The sequence below is a fragment of the Cupressus sempervirens genome, chromosome 6 (genome assembly GCF_028749045.1).
Source record: "Cupressus sempervirens isolate cs-2001-9-10 chromosome 6, ASM2874904v1, whole genome shotgun sequence".
Lineage (NCBI taxonomy): Eukaryota > Viridiplantae > Streptophyta > Pinopsida > Cupressales > Cupressaceae > Cupressus > Cupressus sempervirens.
In genome coordinates this window covers 215,336,862-215,350,321 of record NC_143123.1, presented here as the reverse complement: position 1 = coordinate 215,350,321, position 13,460 = coordinate 215,336,862, and the positions used below count along the sequence as shown (strand labels likewise).

General features: G+C 35.7%; 1 protein-coding gene across 1 annotated transcript in view; it reads right to left on the bottom strand.

Annotated features, from left to right (window-relative positions):
* ATG3 (autophagy 3 (APG3)) overlaps positions 1-13,460 on the bottom strand; it is a 50,237-nt gene that overhangs the window by 15,461 nt on the left and 21,316 nt on the right. The window contains exons 3-6 of the mRNA XM_089787512.1: positions 2,562-2,678; positions 2,261-2,424; positions 730-815; positions 95-146 (exon numbers count right to left, since the gene is read on the bottom strand). Coding sequence (XP_089643638.1) covers positions 95-146; positions 730-815; positions 2,261-2,424; positions 2,562-2,678 — 419 coding nt within the window. The remainder of the gene's footprint in view (positions 1-94; positions 147-729; positions 816-2,260; positions 2,425-2,561; positions 2,679-13,460) is intronic.

Below are 13,460 nucleotides of genomic sequence, written 5' to 3'. Positions count from 1 at the left end.
ACATGAAGTCCACTAAATTCTATGAAAGAAAATATTCTTAACATGAAGTCCACGAAATTCTATGAAAGAAAACAACGACTATTTTCTTACTTACCTCATCATATCCTGTAAGCCATACTCTTGGAGTCTGGTAATATTTGTCATATCTGTAAGGACAAGCGCCAGAATTACAAACTAGTTTTTAAAACACTGTAAGTTTTTACAAGAATCAATAACTTTCTTTAAAGCATTGAACCTTTCCCAAACATTTTTCCCAAGTCCAATCATTTATGAAAGCCACAAAATCACAAGTTCATATTGAAGTACCAAACTAGAAATTGAGTACAGAAAGAAGTCTACCATAGCATATTAGATTATTTTTAGTACCTTAGCTCTTCACTATTCTTAGCTAGCTCTTAGATTATTTTTATTAATGGTCATTTTAATTTAGGCTCTCTTTTTGAGTTGTATTGATTAGTTTATTTTCAGTCATCTGTATTAAGACGACTTTGCTTTTTTGTTAAAAGCTTTTGTAAACACTGTCTGCAGTTGAATAGTTTTTTTTTATTAAAAACAGTTTTTTAGAGTTTCATAGCAGAACAGACTAATGAAACATACTTGCAATAAATAGCTACAAAATATTTCTGTGTAAAAAAGTGGAGATACAACACTTGTTTTCAATTACAAAACTAATAGAGTAACAAAAAAGTAATTAGCCATTATAAAGATCTATGCAGAAAGAATCCTTACGTGATGCTCACATCATATGTTCGTGTACGAAGGATATTATCATCATTTGGTTCGTTAGCAACCATATAATCAGGTGGTAATGTTGCCTGTCAAAAACAAATTATTGAAAAAACATCAGATCAAACTTGCAAAAACAATTATACAAACAGTTACAGAAAACACCATGCCAAATACCATCATCATCTAAAGATATTTTAAACAGTGTCATACTAGATAACACACAACAAATTCCTTCCCAAATATCTCATTGTTACATTTTGTCCATATTGTCTCCATTTATGTTATGTTTTAAATTTTTTAATGCAATCAAATTGAGAATATTAGCAAAGTAGAAAATAGATAATTACCCAATAGTGGCTTCAGTGTTAGAATAAATAATATTTCCTAAGTCGCATATATATTTATCCATTACCAACAATTTCCGGCAAATGTGGAATCTATATGACAAGATTGTCTCCGTGCATTGACCAAAGTTTACACCTGGATCTTAGCATACATATTTCTAAGAAGTATTTTTAGAAGAATTTCACACAAAAGAAGCAAGGTATATGAAGCAAATATTTCACACAAAAAGTTGCTTCTGCAATGCTTTCACATGCATATAAGAAAGCACCAACAAACATTGAATTGTATCTATAGATTTGTATTGCAGCTCCAACATTTTGAAATGAATTCCAATCTTCTGATAATTTGTCACATTGAAACTTCAAAAACATGTATGTCATTTCAATTATAGCCCCTTAAAGATTTTCAATTCACACAACTAGTCATTATCAAAACAATATCTAACTAAATTTTTTTAAACACTTAAAATAATAATAAATTAACGATGATTAAGAATCAACTGGGTAACTCTTCCAAGCAATTTGGCGTTGATATGCAATGGCAAACTAATGAATCGGTTATTTAGGAGATTGACAATCAACGCACTCTCTCCCAAGCATTACAAAGTTGAGATGAAACAAAGGAGCAACCTGAATTACACCATATAGTGGGTTTCAAATTATGAATCAATAATCAAGAGCACATAAGAAATACAGATGAGGTAAGAAATGACATGAAATAGCACATGCATCTCAACAATTCAATTTTCTTCTGTTTTTCGCCGTTTGGCATAAAATTAAGAAACAAATAATGCATTATGCAAGGTTTTCACAAAAAGAAAGAAATATAGAATTGGAAGAGGCTTTATATAAGAGTAGTCACAACAAACTGGACATGATTTTCTACAAAGAAAATTTTAGCCCTACAAATTCTAAATAAACTGAAGGGGATAAAACAACTCATTTGTTGATACCTAGGAAAATCGTGCATATAAAGTACCAAAAAGTAAATGTGATAAAATTATAAACACAACAAAGCTATCATATAAAAAAATATGCTTGAATGATAAAATGACCAATATGAATTCATCCCAAAAAAAAAAGAAGATTATACTTCACTAGTTCACACAAACAAAATACTCCAATAATCGGACAGAAAGTTCATTTCATTATCAAAGTACCCATATTTGCAGAACCATATTACTTACCACATCATGGTCAGCCACATTGTTAGATTCTTCATACTCCTCCATATCAGGGATATCTTCTTCTTCATCACCCCCAAAGTATGAAGAAATGGGACGAATTTTCGTCTTCTCCTGTATTTCTAATGAGTCCATTGAAGGTACATTATCCTCGTCATTCATATTATCTGAGAACCATAAAACTTGAAAAATCAGATATAGTTCCCAATTCCACCAATTTTTTAACATAAATCTCTTTAATCACATGGAATTCCAGCATTAGAAAAAAATGTAATGCCCTCTATTCAAGCAAAGTAACTGATACCTTTAGGGGCACCATGAGTTGCCAACCATCCATCATCCTCTTCATCATCAAGCATATACTCGCCCCCAGTAGCCTCGTAGTCTTCTTCTATTGCACTAGCTCGTCGTACGCACGGTACTGAATATGTAAAAGGAAAAGGATCATTACTAATTGATGTAGGAAAAGTGATGTTAAATAGATTTACCAATAGCAGCATAAGTTAAATATTGAAATATGAGCAGACCAGGAAAAGGGAAAAACAAGGGAATTAAAGATGAGATTGATTGTGTTTTTTATAAAGCAAGGCTATGTTTAAGAGTGTGATCTTTTGTTGTTACAAGTTGGATGTCTAAATCATTGGAAAAGGAAAAGGATCATTACTAGTTAATGTAGGAGAACTGATGTTACATAGATTTACAAATAGCAGCAGAAGTTAAATACAATGATATGGGGAGACCAAAAAAAAGGATAAAACTAGGGAATTAAAGATGAAATTGTTTTGTGTTTTTTATAAAGCGAGGCTATGTTTAAGAATATAATCTTCTGTTTTTTACAAGTAGGATGTCTACATCATTGTAAGAAAAGAAACTTAGCAGATTGAAGACAGCAGTCAGCATAAAGAGAAGATTTTCATTTTGTGAAAACAGACTCAATGTGATACTGAACCAAAGTAGATGATTGAATATGGTAATTAACTTTTAACTTAATTTGATTTAATAAAGAAGAAAATGGTTCCAAAAGTTTTCAAGGGCTTCAAATCCCATGGATGGAAATTATTTTACGTTTTTTTACTTGAGGTTGTTATCCTATATCTGTTCCACACAAAATTTCTCAACAGGGATATCAAAGCCATACTTATCAATGCAAGCAAGAATTACAAAGGACAAGTTCATATCTGAAGCTCACTCACCAAAATCAACAAATCAGATATTTAAGACGAAATCTCAACTTTGCTTTGTTTGCTAAAATGGCAGCTATCAATAACACTGTATCAATTCCATAGTTTAAAAATGTGAATTTTTATTAAGGAGAGATCAGTTAGATAAATATATTGATTTGGAAAACAGTGTGGGATATGATAGCAAGCAGATATTCTGAACCTCTTGATTGGAATTACTGAATAAATAAGGCAGTATAGAGAACACAGAAGATTGAAAAAAATTGATATCAAACATTTTTTTATATTCAAAGTGCAATAGATCCAAGCATTTCTCCAACAATTGCAAGTTGCAAAACATCAAAATCAGCATGGACAGTATAAGAAAGTCCATATTGAGATACCAATCAAGTAATGGTTGCAACACTTTAAACCCTAAGAATGAATTTTTGAGAGTTTGAGAATTAAAGAAAATGAAGAAGTTGCAGAATTTAACATAGAGTAATAAATATGATGAATGAGATGAGAACACATGGTGATGTAGTGACAAAATGTTATGGTTACGAAGACAACCTTGAAATTTCTACACCCAAGTGCATGCTAATTTTATTATTTCTTTAGACGAGTGCAAAGATTTAAACAATTTTGTAATTTAAGGAGTGGCTGATCATTACTTATCCATAAAGATAAGGTAGAGTGATGGCTTGCTTTAATCAAGCATTTGTGTGAATGGTAAAGATCAATAATAAGCAAGAGAAGTACTAGTCTTCTCAAGGTCAAGGGATTGTTTCCAACTTCAAAGGAAGAGAGGACAGTAAGGGTAGTTGTATTGTAGGATCTTTAGTGTGCTACTCACTTTAAAGAGTTATTGGGTGAAAATAGATGTGTGAACATGTTCAATTTGTACTTAAGTGTTTGATCATAGACTACTAAGCAACTATATAATACAATGTGATAAGCCGCAGAGAATTTCAGATCTTGCGCATGGAGGTTAGTTCAATGTTCCCTTTTGGGATCACCTTACATTTTTCCCTAAATTCATTAATCCAAAATGAAACAAAGACGAAAATGTAGTTAGAGATATAATCCTTACTCAAGAATAAGATGAGATAAGCCTGTTTTAGAAACCTGCAACCAGATTAGACAATAATAGATATGAATTTAGGAAATATAGATATGAATTTACATGACAAATTTCAATCATTATGTTGGGGCAATCATAACAAGGGTTGTAATGGTAGACGTAACGAGGTACCCCAAGTGTCCTCTACCCTAGGCTCAACAGCAGAATCTTATCCTCTATGGCCTCATGTGGTCCTTAATCGATGGTCATTAACCATCATCCTGATGTGGCATACCTAGTAAGGGCTTTGCACCATTCACCTCCATTATGTCAGCCTCTCGCCTCTTATGATTGATATACTTCAACAATAGGGGAGTTGTGCCCGTGACCCTCAACCCTAAGCCCAAGACCTTATCCTCTCTGGTCTCATGTGGTCCATTACTGATGGTCTTCAACAATCACCATGTTGTGGCCTTGTGATCCTTAACCAATGGTCCTTAACCATCTTTACAAGGTGTCGTAACTAGTGGTCACCTTTAACCGTTCTCCCTCCTTGCAATCTCTTTCAGAGTTGTGTTGGGAGACACGATGAGGTGTCCCAAGTGTCATCTATTCTAGGCCAAACAATGGCACCTTATCCTTTGTGGCCTTTTGTGGTCCTTAACCATCATCGTAAGCTGACATACCTACTGAGCGCTATACACTCCTCCATCATGTCAACCTTTCACCTCCTTTGTTCTCCTCCAATGTGCCAACCTCTCGTGATTGACATACTTCAACAATTGATCACTATGAGGCCTACTTGTGGAGCCACGATACAACCCTAGGCCCAAGGATAGGACCTTATAACCATCATCACGAGTTGACATACCTAGTGAGGGCTTTACGCAATTCTCCATCATGCAAACCCTTGTTCATTAATAGCATACAATCTATATAATCGACAAATATACATAAGCATAACTACTTCTTTGTACCATAACTACTACGTCATAGCACAACAACTAAAGAGATTATGATCACATTGCCCTGCTGTAGATATGATTGCCTCTGCTGTTGACATGATTGCTTCTGCTATTGATATGATCGCTTCTACTGTGGATATGATTGCTTATGTTGAGGATAAGATTCCTTCCATTGTTGATATGATCACCTCCAATGTTGATATGATCATTTCTGCTGTGGATATGACTGCTTCTATTGTTGATCAATACCAGGTTGTGACCCTTGTTGCCCACTGCACCTCTTCATAGCTAAATCACCCCCAATAATGTGATGACTATTATTCAACCTATAACCTTACTTGAACAGGAATTGTTCTGAAGGTTGTACAACTTAGTCTGCATATCAAACACAGACTCTTATTCTATCTACATGTTCAAATTTCAATTATCTAGTATTCATGTGCATGCTGTATATATTCATGTCTGCTATTATTCTACTTTAAATTCTATAGTATTAATGTGCCTGCTGCATATATTCATGTCAGTTATTGTCCTACTTTCAATTCTTAGTATCCATGTCTGTTGTATACATGCATTCATGCCTCTGCTGTACTAAGACTGCTCTTATATGATCACCTTCCCTGATGTCTTGACTGTTACCTCTACAAATAAATTCTTCATTTTTATACCCTCCAATATGAGGTAGAAGCTATCCCTTCAATATTTCCACCCCTTTTGTAAGAGTCGCAACTCCTTCTTAACTGTTGTCTTGAACTTGATTATAATTTATTTATTTCTTGTTCTAGAAGTTACTGCCTTATGAATGCTTATTAATTAAGTCGAATATTATCAGCCTTTTGTTTGTACATTATCCACAACACCTTTGGCTTTTGTTCGAACATAAACCACACCATTCTTGCTCTAACCCTAGAATTGTTTCCTTATCTCAATCAGCTGCTCCTGAGTATACCATTGTCAAGTCAATCCGGACAAGGTTTATTAATTACTGATTAACATGTGAGGATGGCCTGCTAGCTACAGTTTGTTGGCAGTCCCTTGGACCCTCGTTGTGGTCTTTTATTGGACATTAATGAATTTATCTTATATTTATGTTCTACATATTTTGCCCTGGTCCACCCAAGTTACAATTTACCTTAGAATCTTAATTGTTTTTATCTATCCCTATTCTGAGTTGGCCAACATAAAATATGTCTTTGATTCCAATATAAAGTAGGGGTCAGTCTTAGGGCAACATTAATTTTATAATTTACCTTAATTCAAACTCCAAATGGATTGGCTATATTCAGTTTGTCCCTTCTCAATACCCTAGTCAGCTCCTTTTGACTTGACAACATTTCTTCCTGTATAAATATGTTGGGGTTATGACAGATGGTTCTAGTCCAATGTTGCTATAGTTGTAGCTCAAATTGTTTGATAAATAACTCACTACCACATCTCCAAGTGCTTTGTAGATTGCAGGTGGTGTGGAATCCTTTCTTGGGTAATTTTAAAAAGCATGTCAGTTATGGAACATTGTCGCCATGTTCAGAGTTGTGCATTGCTGAATAAAATAACTGATATTGAGTCCATTTCTGGAACTATGTGGATGGAGGACTTTATGCACAAGGTGATAAAGAAGCAGCGACCGAGAAAGAAAACAACACCATCCACATCATGAAAATTGAATTGTAGTACTTCATGCGTCTTTTAATGTTTACATATAATTATGTGTATACGCTAGTTTTTTGGCATTTTGCCATGTACAATAGTAAATCATGCCCATGCAATTCCAAGTCCCATAGGTCTTTGCTTTAGCCAAATCAAAATCTCCACCTTGGCCTCCATTCATCTTGATTAGCTAACTACCATATTTTGTTTAAATTCCTGATCATGTGGAGTATTTTAATTCAGGACACATGTGCACCACCGAGATGACGATGCAGCTCACAATTGTCCCATTAATTTGCAAATGGAAAGTGGTTATTGGAGAGTTACACCTGCAATCCCTAGTTGTCATGTCCCCTCCTTAAGCTGGACCATTTCATAAGTTACACTTACAGCTCGTATGATCCCCCGTAAGCTAGTAAGTATTGCAAGGGGGCCCATTTTGGGTGGCACATTTGAGGCACCACTTTCCTTGTTGTGGACCTATCTTTAACAATTATGGTACTACTTCTTGGATAGTTGACTAGCTTGGATTGTAATGCTTTGGCAACATGCTTAGATTGGCTTTGGAAGAGCATCAAATCATTGATTAGCTTCATATCCATGTTTTTGTAATTCCACATGGTAATTCATTAGGAGATTGCAATTTCAGAGGTGAGATATCCTCCCTAGTCTACTATCGATCCCAATTTGGTGAGGACTTAATATAATTGAAATCTCAAATTGCTGGTCAATCATTACACATTTGTCTATTTTTGTTCTTATTTGGTGTTTGGGATGTTGTAGCGGTATCAAGACTCGACCCAATCAGCCAGTCAGAATAAAGATTAAAGAGTGAGGAGACAAAATTACATAGTTTATCAAAGAAGAAGGCATCATTCCTTATAGACAAAATGGCAAATGTGCACACAGATATGATGGCCATCTTGGGCGAGTTGTTATAAGGACAGTGAAAAATAGATGAGACTCAACCACTTGGCAGAAACAAGGGCTGATGGAACTAATGGAGAGAACAAAGGTCACGTAACCTTCAATTAATGGGATATCACACACACCACAGACCAATTCAAGGCCAGTGATGCCAACTTTCTTTTTAAGGACCGACCAACAAGAGAGTCACATCCCCTCATTGGTTGAGTTGCAACATCAATTCAAGCAAGATTGGCTTAATGGATGATTACAACCAAACATGTCTCTTGAAGAATAAATGGACCTGAGAGAGAGGTATTTACCCACCAAGGGTAATAGAGACCACAATGATGATCTAAGGCAAAAGATTGACAAGTGTAACCTCCCTTTTTGAGGGATCTAAAAGATCAATGACATGAACTTGGGTGCAAAATGCAGACATATTTTCAGTTCAATCCTATGCCCAAAGATGAAGTGATCAAGTATGCAACACTACACCTTGATGGGATTGCTCACAAATGTTGGCACCATGGGATGATTAAATTACAACATGACTGAATCACTTCCTATGTCGACTTCACAAAATAAATCATTGATAAATTTGATGAGAAGGACCCAAAACTCAAGTTCAAAGAGTTGGCGTAATCGAGGCAAGGTGAATCAATGGATAGTTATATTGCCAAGTTCCAAAGACTTTTTGTTTTGGTGACTAACATTTCAGAGAGGAGATTGATGGCACTCTTCATGGATGATTTAACAGGTCCTTTGAGGGGTTAGTTCAAGGCCCTCAGCCCTAGCACACCCACAAAAGCAATCAAGAAGACTTGTGACGTGTACATTGTCCTCCAAGAATCAAACTTACCCTAAGGTACCCATCACAAAGACAAGGGCAAAAACCCATTTCAAGAGAAACTTCCAACAAATGATATGACCCATCAAGATCAAAGGAGGAAACTTTGTTTTAGCTACAAGAAGCCATGGGAGCCAAGTCATAGATGCCTTGGCAAGGGAAAGATTCATTACATTCAAGTGGTGTACAATAGTGGCGAGGCCAAGGAATCTAAAGAGTGTGATGATAAACCACTACATGCGGACAACTACACTCATGAGAAAAGGTGGTGTTGGTTCCCAAAACCACAGATTGAAAATCCAAGAACTTGCCAATTCTCCAACAAGATTCCACAATCAGTTCTCACCAATGAACGAGAATCACCTTGATTTTCCCCTACACTTTAGGCTTCGCTACACCTAGGTGGGTAAACCCTCACCTCAAACGTTGACTGCTTGATTCAAGGCTTTTCTATAGAGAATTTAAGCCTTGTGAGTTCAAGGATTCGTGAGTTCTTCGGCTGGCAGAATCCTTGAACTTGATCAAAATAAAGTTGAATGCTTGCTTGAAATAATTGAATATTTTATATATGGTTCTTAACAATTGGTTTGATGCTTGTAAGAAGGAAAATATAGATTTTATGACTTCAAATATAAACCCAATAATAATACTTCAATGATTCAAAAGACTAGTGTCTTTGCTTATTCGCGCAACAAAGTCAACTACAATGAAGATTTTCACATAGAACTTTATAAAGTTCTATGCACTTATACTGTCAACAATTTAATAATCAAGATGCAACAGATCAAATATATATGCAATCTTAAATTAGTGCAGATTGAACTTTAACTCCTATGGTAGGGAGACAAATTGGACACAACTACGAAAACAATTTGATATTTCACTATATCTATGATGATCACATTTAAGATGCTAAATGATTGTGTCCACTTATCTAACATTTAAATTGCTTACAGAATTTAAAGATGATTATAAAGGACGAATCAATTGTGATTTAAATCTCCATGTCTTTTAAATAATCAAAAAGCAAAAGGCTTTTATTTATCATTAATAAAATAACATTTAAAGATCATCTTTTCACTCCTTATTCCTCCTTACAAGAAAAGTAAAATATTTCCTCTTTTTTCTTCTTATCGAATATGTCTTCTTTTTTACTTTACACCCCATATTTATATGCTAATCAAAAGCCATATCTTTAAAGAATATGCCTCTTCACCGTAATTAACATAGGCTTATGATTAAATCATATTTTTAAACAATTATGTCTCTATAATAAACAAACTAAAAGTTTGTAGTTTATTTTACGTTAACCCCATAATAGTCCTTCGATAGTTTATATTAACTGGAAAGTATTGTAATTTTTTATTGCTCCCAATGACAAATCCCTTAATCTTTCATTTTCATCTACTTCAATTCATTTATGATGCTCCTTTCCAGATTTTTTTAATTTATTTACCATTCTGAAATTCTATTGTTCGCGCACAAGATATCTTTGATGCATACGCATCCCCTCTTCTCTGAACTGATTTTCCCGCCTGACAATATTGTTGATTCAGGGGTTTGTAGAGACATGTTGTAGAATGTGGAAGCCCTTCTTAATCTCCAGATTCATATAACAATGGGCGCTGAAGTCTCCTTACACCACAGGCACCAGACATGGTTTGTGTTTTTGTATAAGCGTTGACATAAAATACCAATTCACCCTGCCGTAAAAGCTTGGAACAGGCTGAGCGTCCAATTCTTGTTCGAACTCCAGATACACAATCCTTTGTACAAATCCCTGGCATCATGGCCACTGCGGAGAGTAATACTTGATATTGGATTGAAGAATATGACTTACAGAACTCCCGTGACCTATAGGCATTTTTCCATATATAATCTGACGCCTGCAGTTCAGAATTTTGTTATTCTCTTCAGATACTCAAGAAAACTCTTGCTTGACAGCTCCAGTGAACTCCCTCCTCCTTCCTGCATGAATGAAATGCTATTACTGCTGCTCCTTGCTTAATCTTTGATGCCTCCTCATTCAACTCATTCAATGCTGAATGTCATATCTTCCATTTCTGCAATTTTGTTTGGACTTTCTGAAGCTAACTTTCATGGTTCCTTGGATATGCCAAATTAATATATTCTGTATTGTTGTCATGTATATCAGTGGGGCAATTTTTTATTGAATATCTGTGGCTGAGTAGACCCACGATAATCATCAATGTCACTGCTCTATCTACTACTCACCTGGACTTCACTCCTCCATAATGTAATTGGACCGTAGATGAAAACTTCAAACACCACTTGCACTTCTCCTCCATTTCCATGGAATTCACGTGCTGCCTTCAAATGACTAACTGCTACAAACACTTGAAGTCATAGAATCATCTTTTTAATTCTGCTACAGACAATCTGCTGCGACTTGTATTCTTGTTTGCTGTGTCCCTTTTCAGATTGAATCTCATTTTGCTTCTTTTCGAGCCCTGTTCCAGCACTCTGACAGTTGCTTAGCCTGACTAGAAAATAATAACAGTTCTGAAAACTTCTCTCCTATGCAGTCCTGGTAGAGCCATAAGAAGCTGGGTGCATTTGTCATTCCTTTCTAGAGCTGGGAGATGTTTAATGACTGATTAAGGGTGTTTGTGGTGATTTATGTGGACTGTCATATAAATTGTATAGGACTTTTGAGGCTTTTAATCAGGCTGGGAGCATATGCATTGTTTATGCATCCTTGACAAGTTTGGGAATTGATGCTGGTGGTTCCATTGCTGATTGGGCCTTTAACTCAAACAATAGACCTGTCATTATGTATACAAAAGATTTCACAATTGGGGTGTGTTGTAACTCCCAAATTAATAATAATGCACTAGTGTTACTAATCTGGATAGTTCATCCTTTTTCTGTTGAAATGAAAATTTATAGGAGCTTGTCTATTACACTTTTGCTATGTGAAAGTCATCAGCAAAACAAAGCTGTCAAATTAACTAGGTAAGCAATCATTCTTGAAACTTCATTAGCATTGATAAGATGTTCTTTTGTAGCATATCTCTACTTATCACCTGAATTGCCTGGTTCAATGAGCCAAACATTTCTGTTATTAGCTGCTTCACAAATCAATAATGGAAATTAAAATTAAAGCTCCACCAGGTGGTACCATTGTTGCTCTTTCCAACACTCCATGTTGTAGCATATTTTGGGTTTGTAGTACTCTATAGGGACAACAGGTCATACTTATGTTTGACAGAGAGGCTACACTCAATTTCATCAACACCACCTTTGTTTTCAAGGGAGGATTGCACACAGTTGAACATGAGGGATTTGAGGTCAAGGTGTCAAGAGGCAAACTCCTATCTTGTGCATGTTTGGTACCACAAATGAGCATCGACATGGGGAACTACAAGGTGACTTCTTCGTGGTAGACTTGAATTATATGAATGCCATTTTGGGCATTCAATGGATGAGAGCCCTCAACAAACACACCCAGAGTTTCAAGCATTTGGAGTTCTCATTCAATGTTGATGGGAAGAAGGTGGTCTCAGCCAAGCACACGGAGGCAATTTTTAGGCATGATGCTGTGGTATGGGCAGCACCCCCAAACCCTTGATTAGTCAGCATAAGCTTCAATCAATTTTGGGCAAACACGGTTTTCTTTTCAATGATGTTCCCTAAGGCTACCACCACAAAGGCTTTCAGCATACGATAGAGTCCGATGGTGTAATTAAGACATTTTACATCGGTTAATTGTCATCTAGGTCGTAATTACAGTTTACTTGAGCTTAATGAAGGAAATACGTAGTAGTTGGAGCATTTCTACTATGTGGACATATCATAAAATTTTATCATATCCACTTATAGTGGATGAACTTTTCCACCTTGGAGAGTAATCCATCTTTAGTGGACATGTGACTCCACCTTAGGTTGGTGATACCTTTTCATGTTGATTATCATATAATGAGATGATATTTGTCATTGCCTCATTCACTCCTTTGTACTCACCTTGGCTATAATGAGACATCCCATTCTAGATGATTCTATTGTGGTCTTGGTGAGAATACAATTTATTCTAATAATATTATTCCTCTCTTGTTATTATGCTTTCCATTTGGCTTCTAGATCTTGGGTGGCTATCCCCATAGCCAAATATTACAAAGCCAAACTAGACACCACGACTCCTTGCCGTTAGCCCAAGAAGTTCAAGGACAAAATAGAGAAGGCAATTTAGGAGCTATTTGACATGGGAAACATCAGAGCTAGCTCAATTTTTTGTGTGGTATTGATTAAGAAGGATGGGACTCTCAAGATACGCATCAACTATCTGACCTTGAACAAGAAAACGAAAAAGAATAGTTACCCAATCCCACAGATAGACAAGTTGTTGGATGAGCTTTACAGGGTAGTCTACTTCTCAAAGATTGGTCTCAGATCTAGATACCACAAATTCAATAGACAATTTTTGACACCACTATGGTCACTAAGTGCATGCCTTTTGGTTAGACCAACACACATGCTACTTTCAACTCTTGCATGAATCACGCCTTCAACAAGCAATTGCGCAAGTTTCTATTAGTGTTCTTTGATGACATACTCATATACAACAAGACGTGAAGAACACTTGAAGCACTTG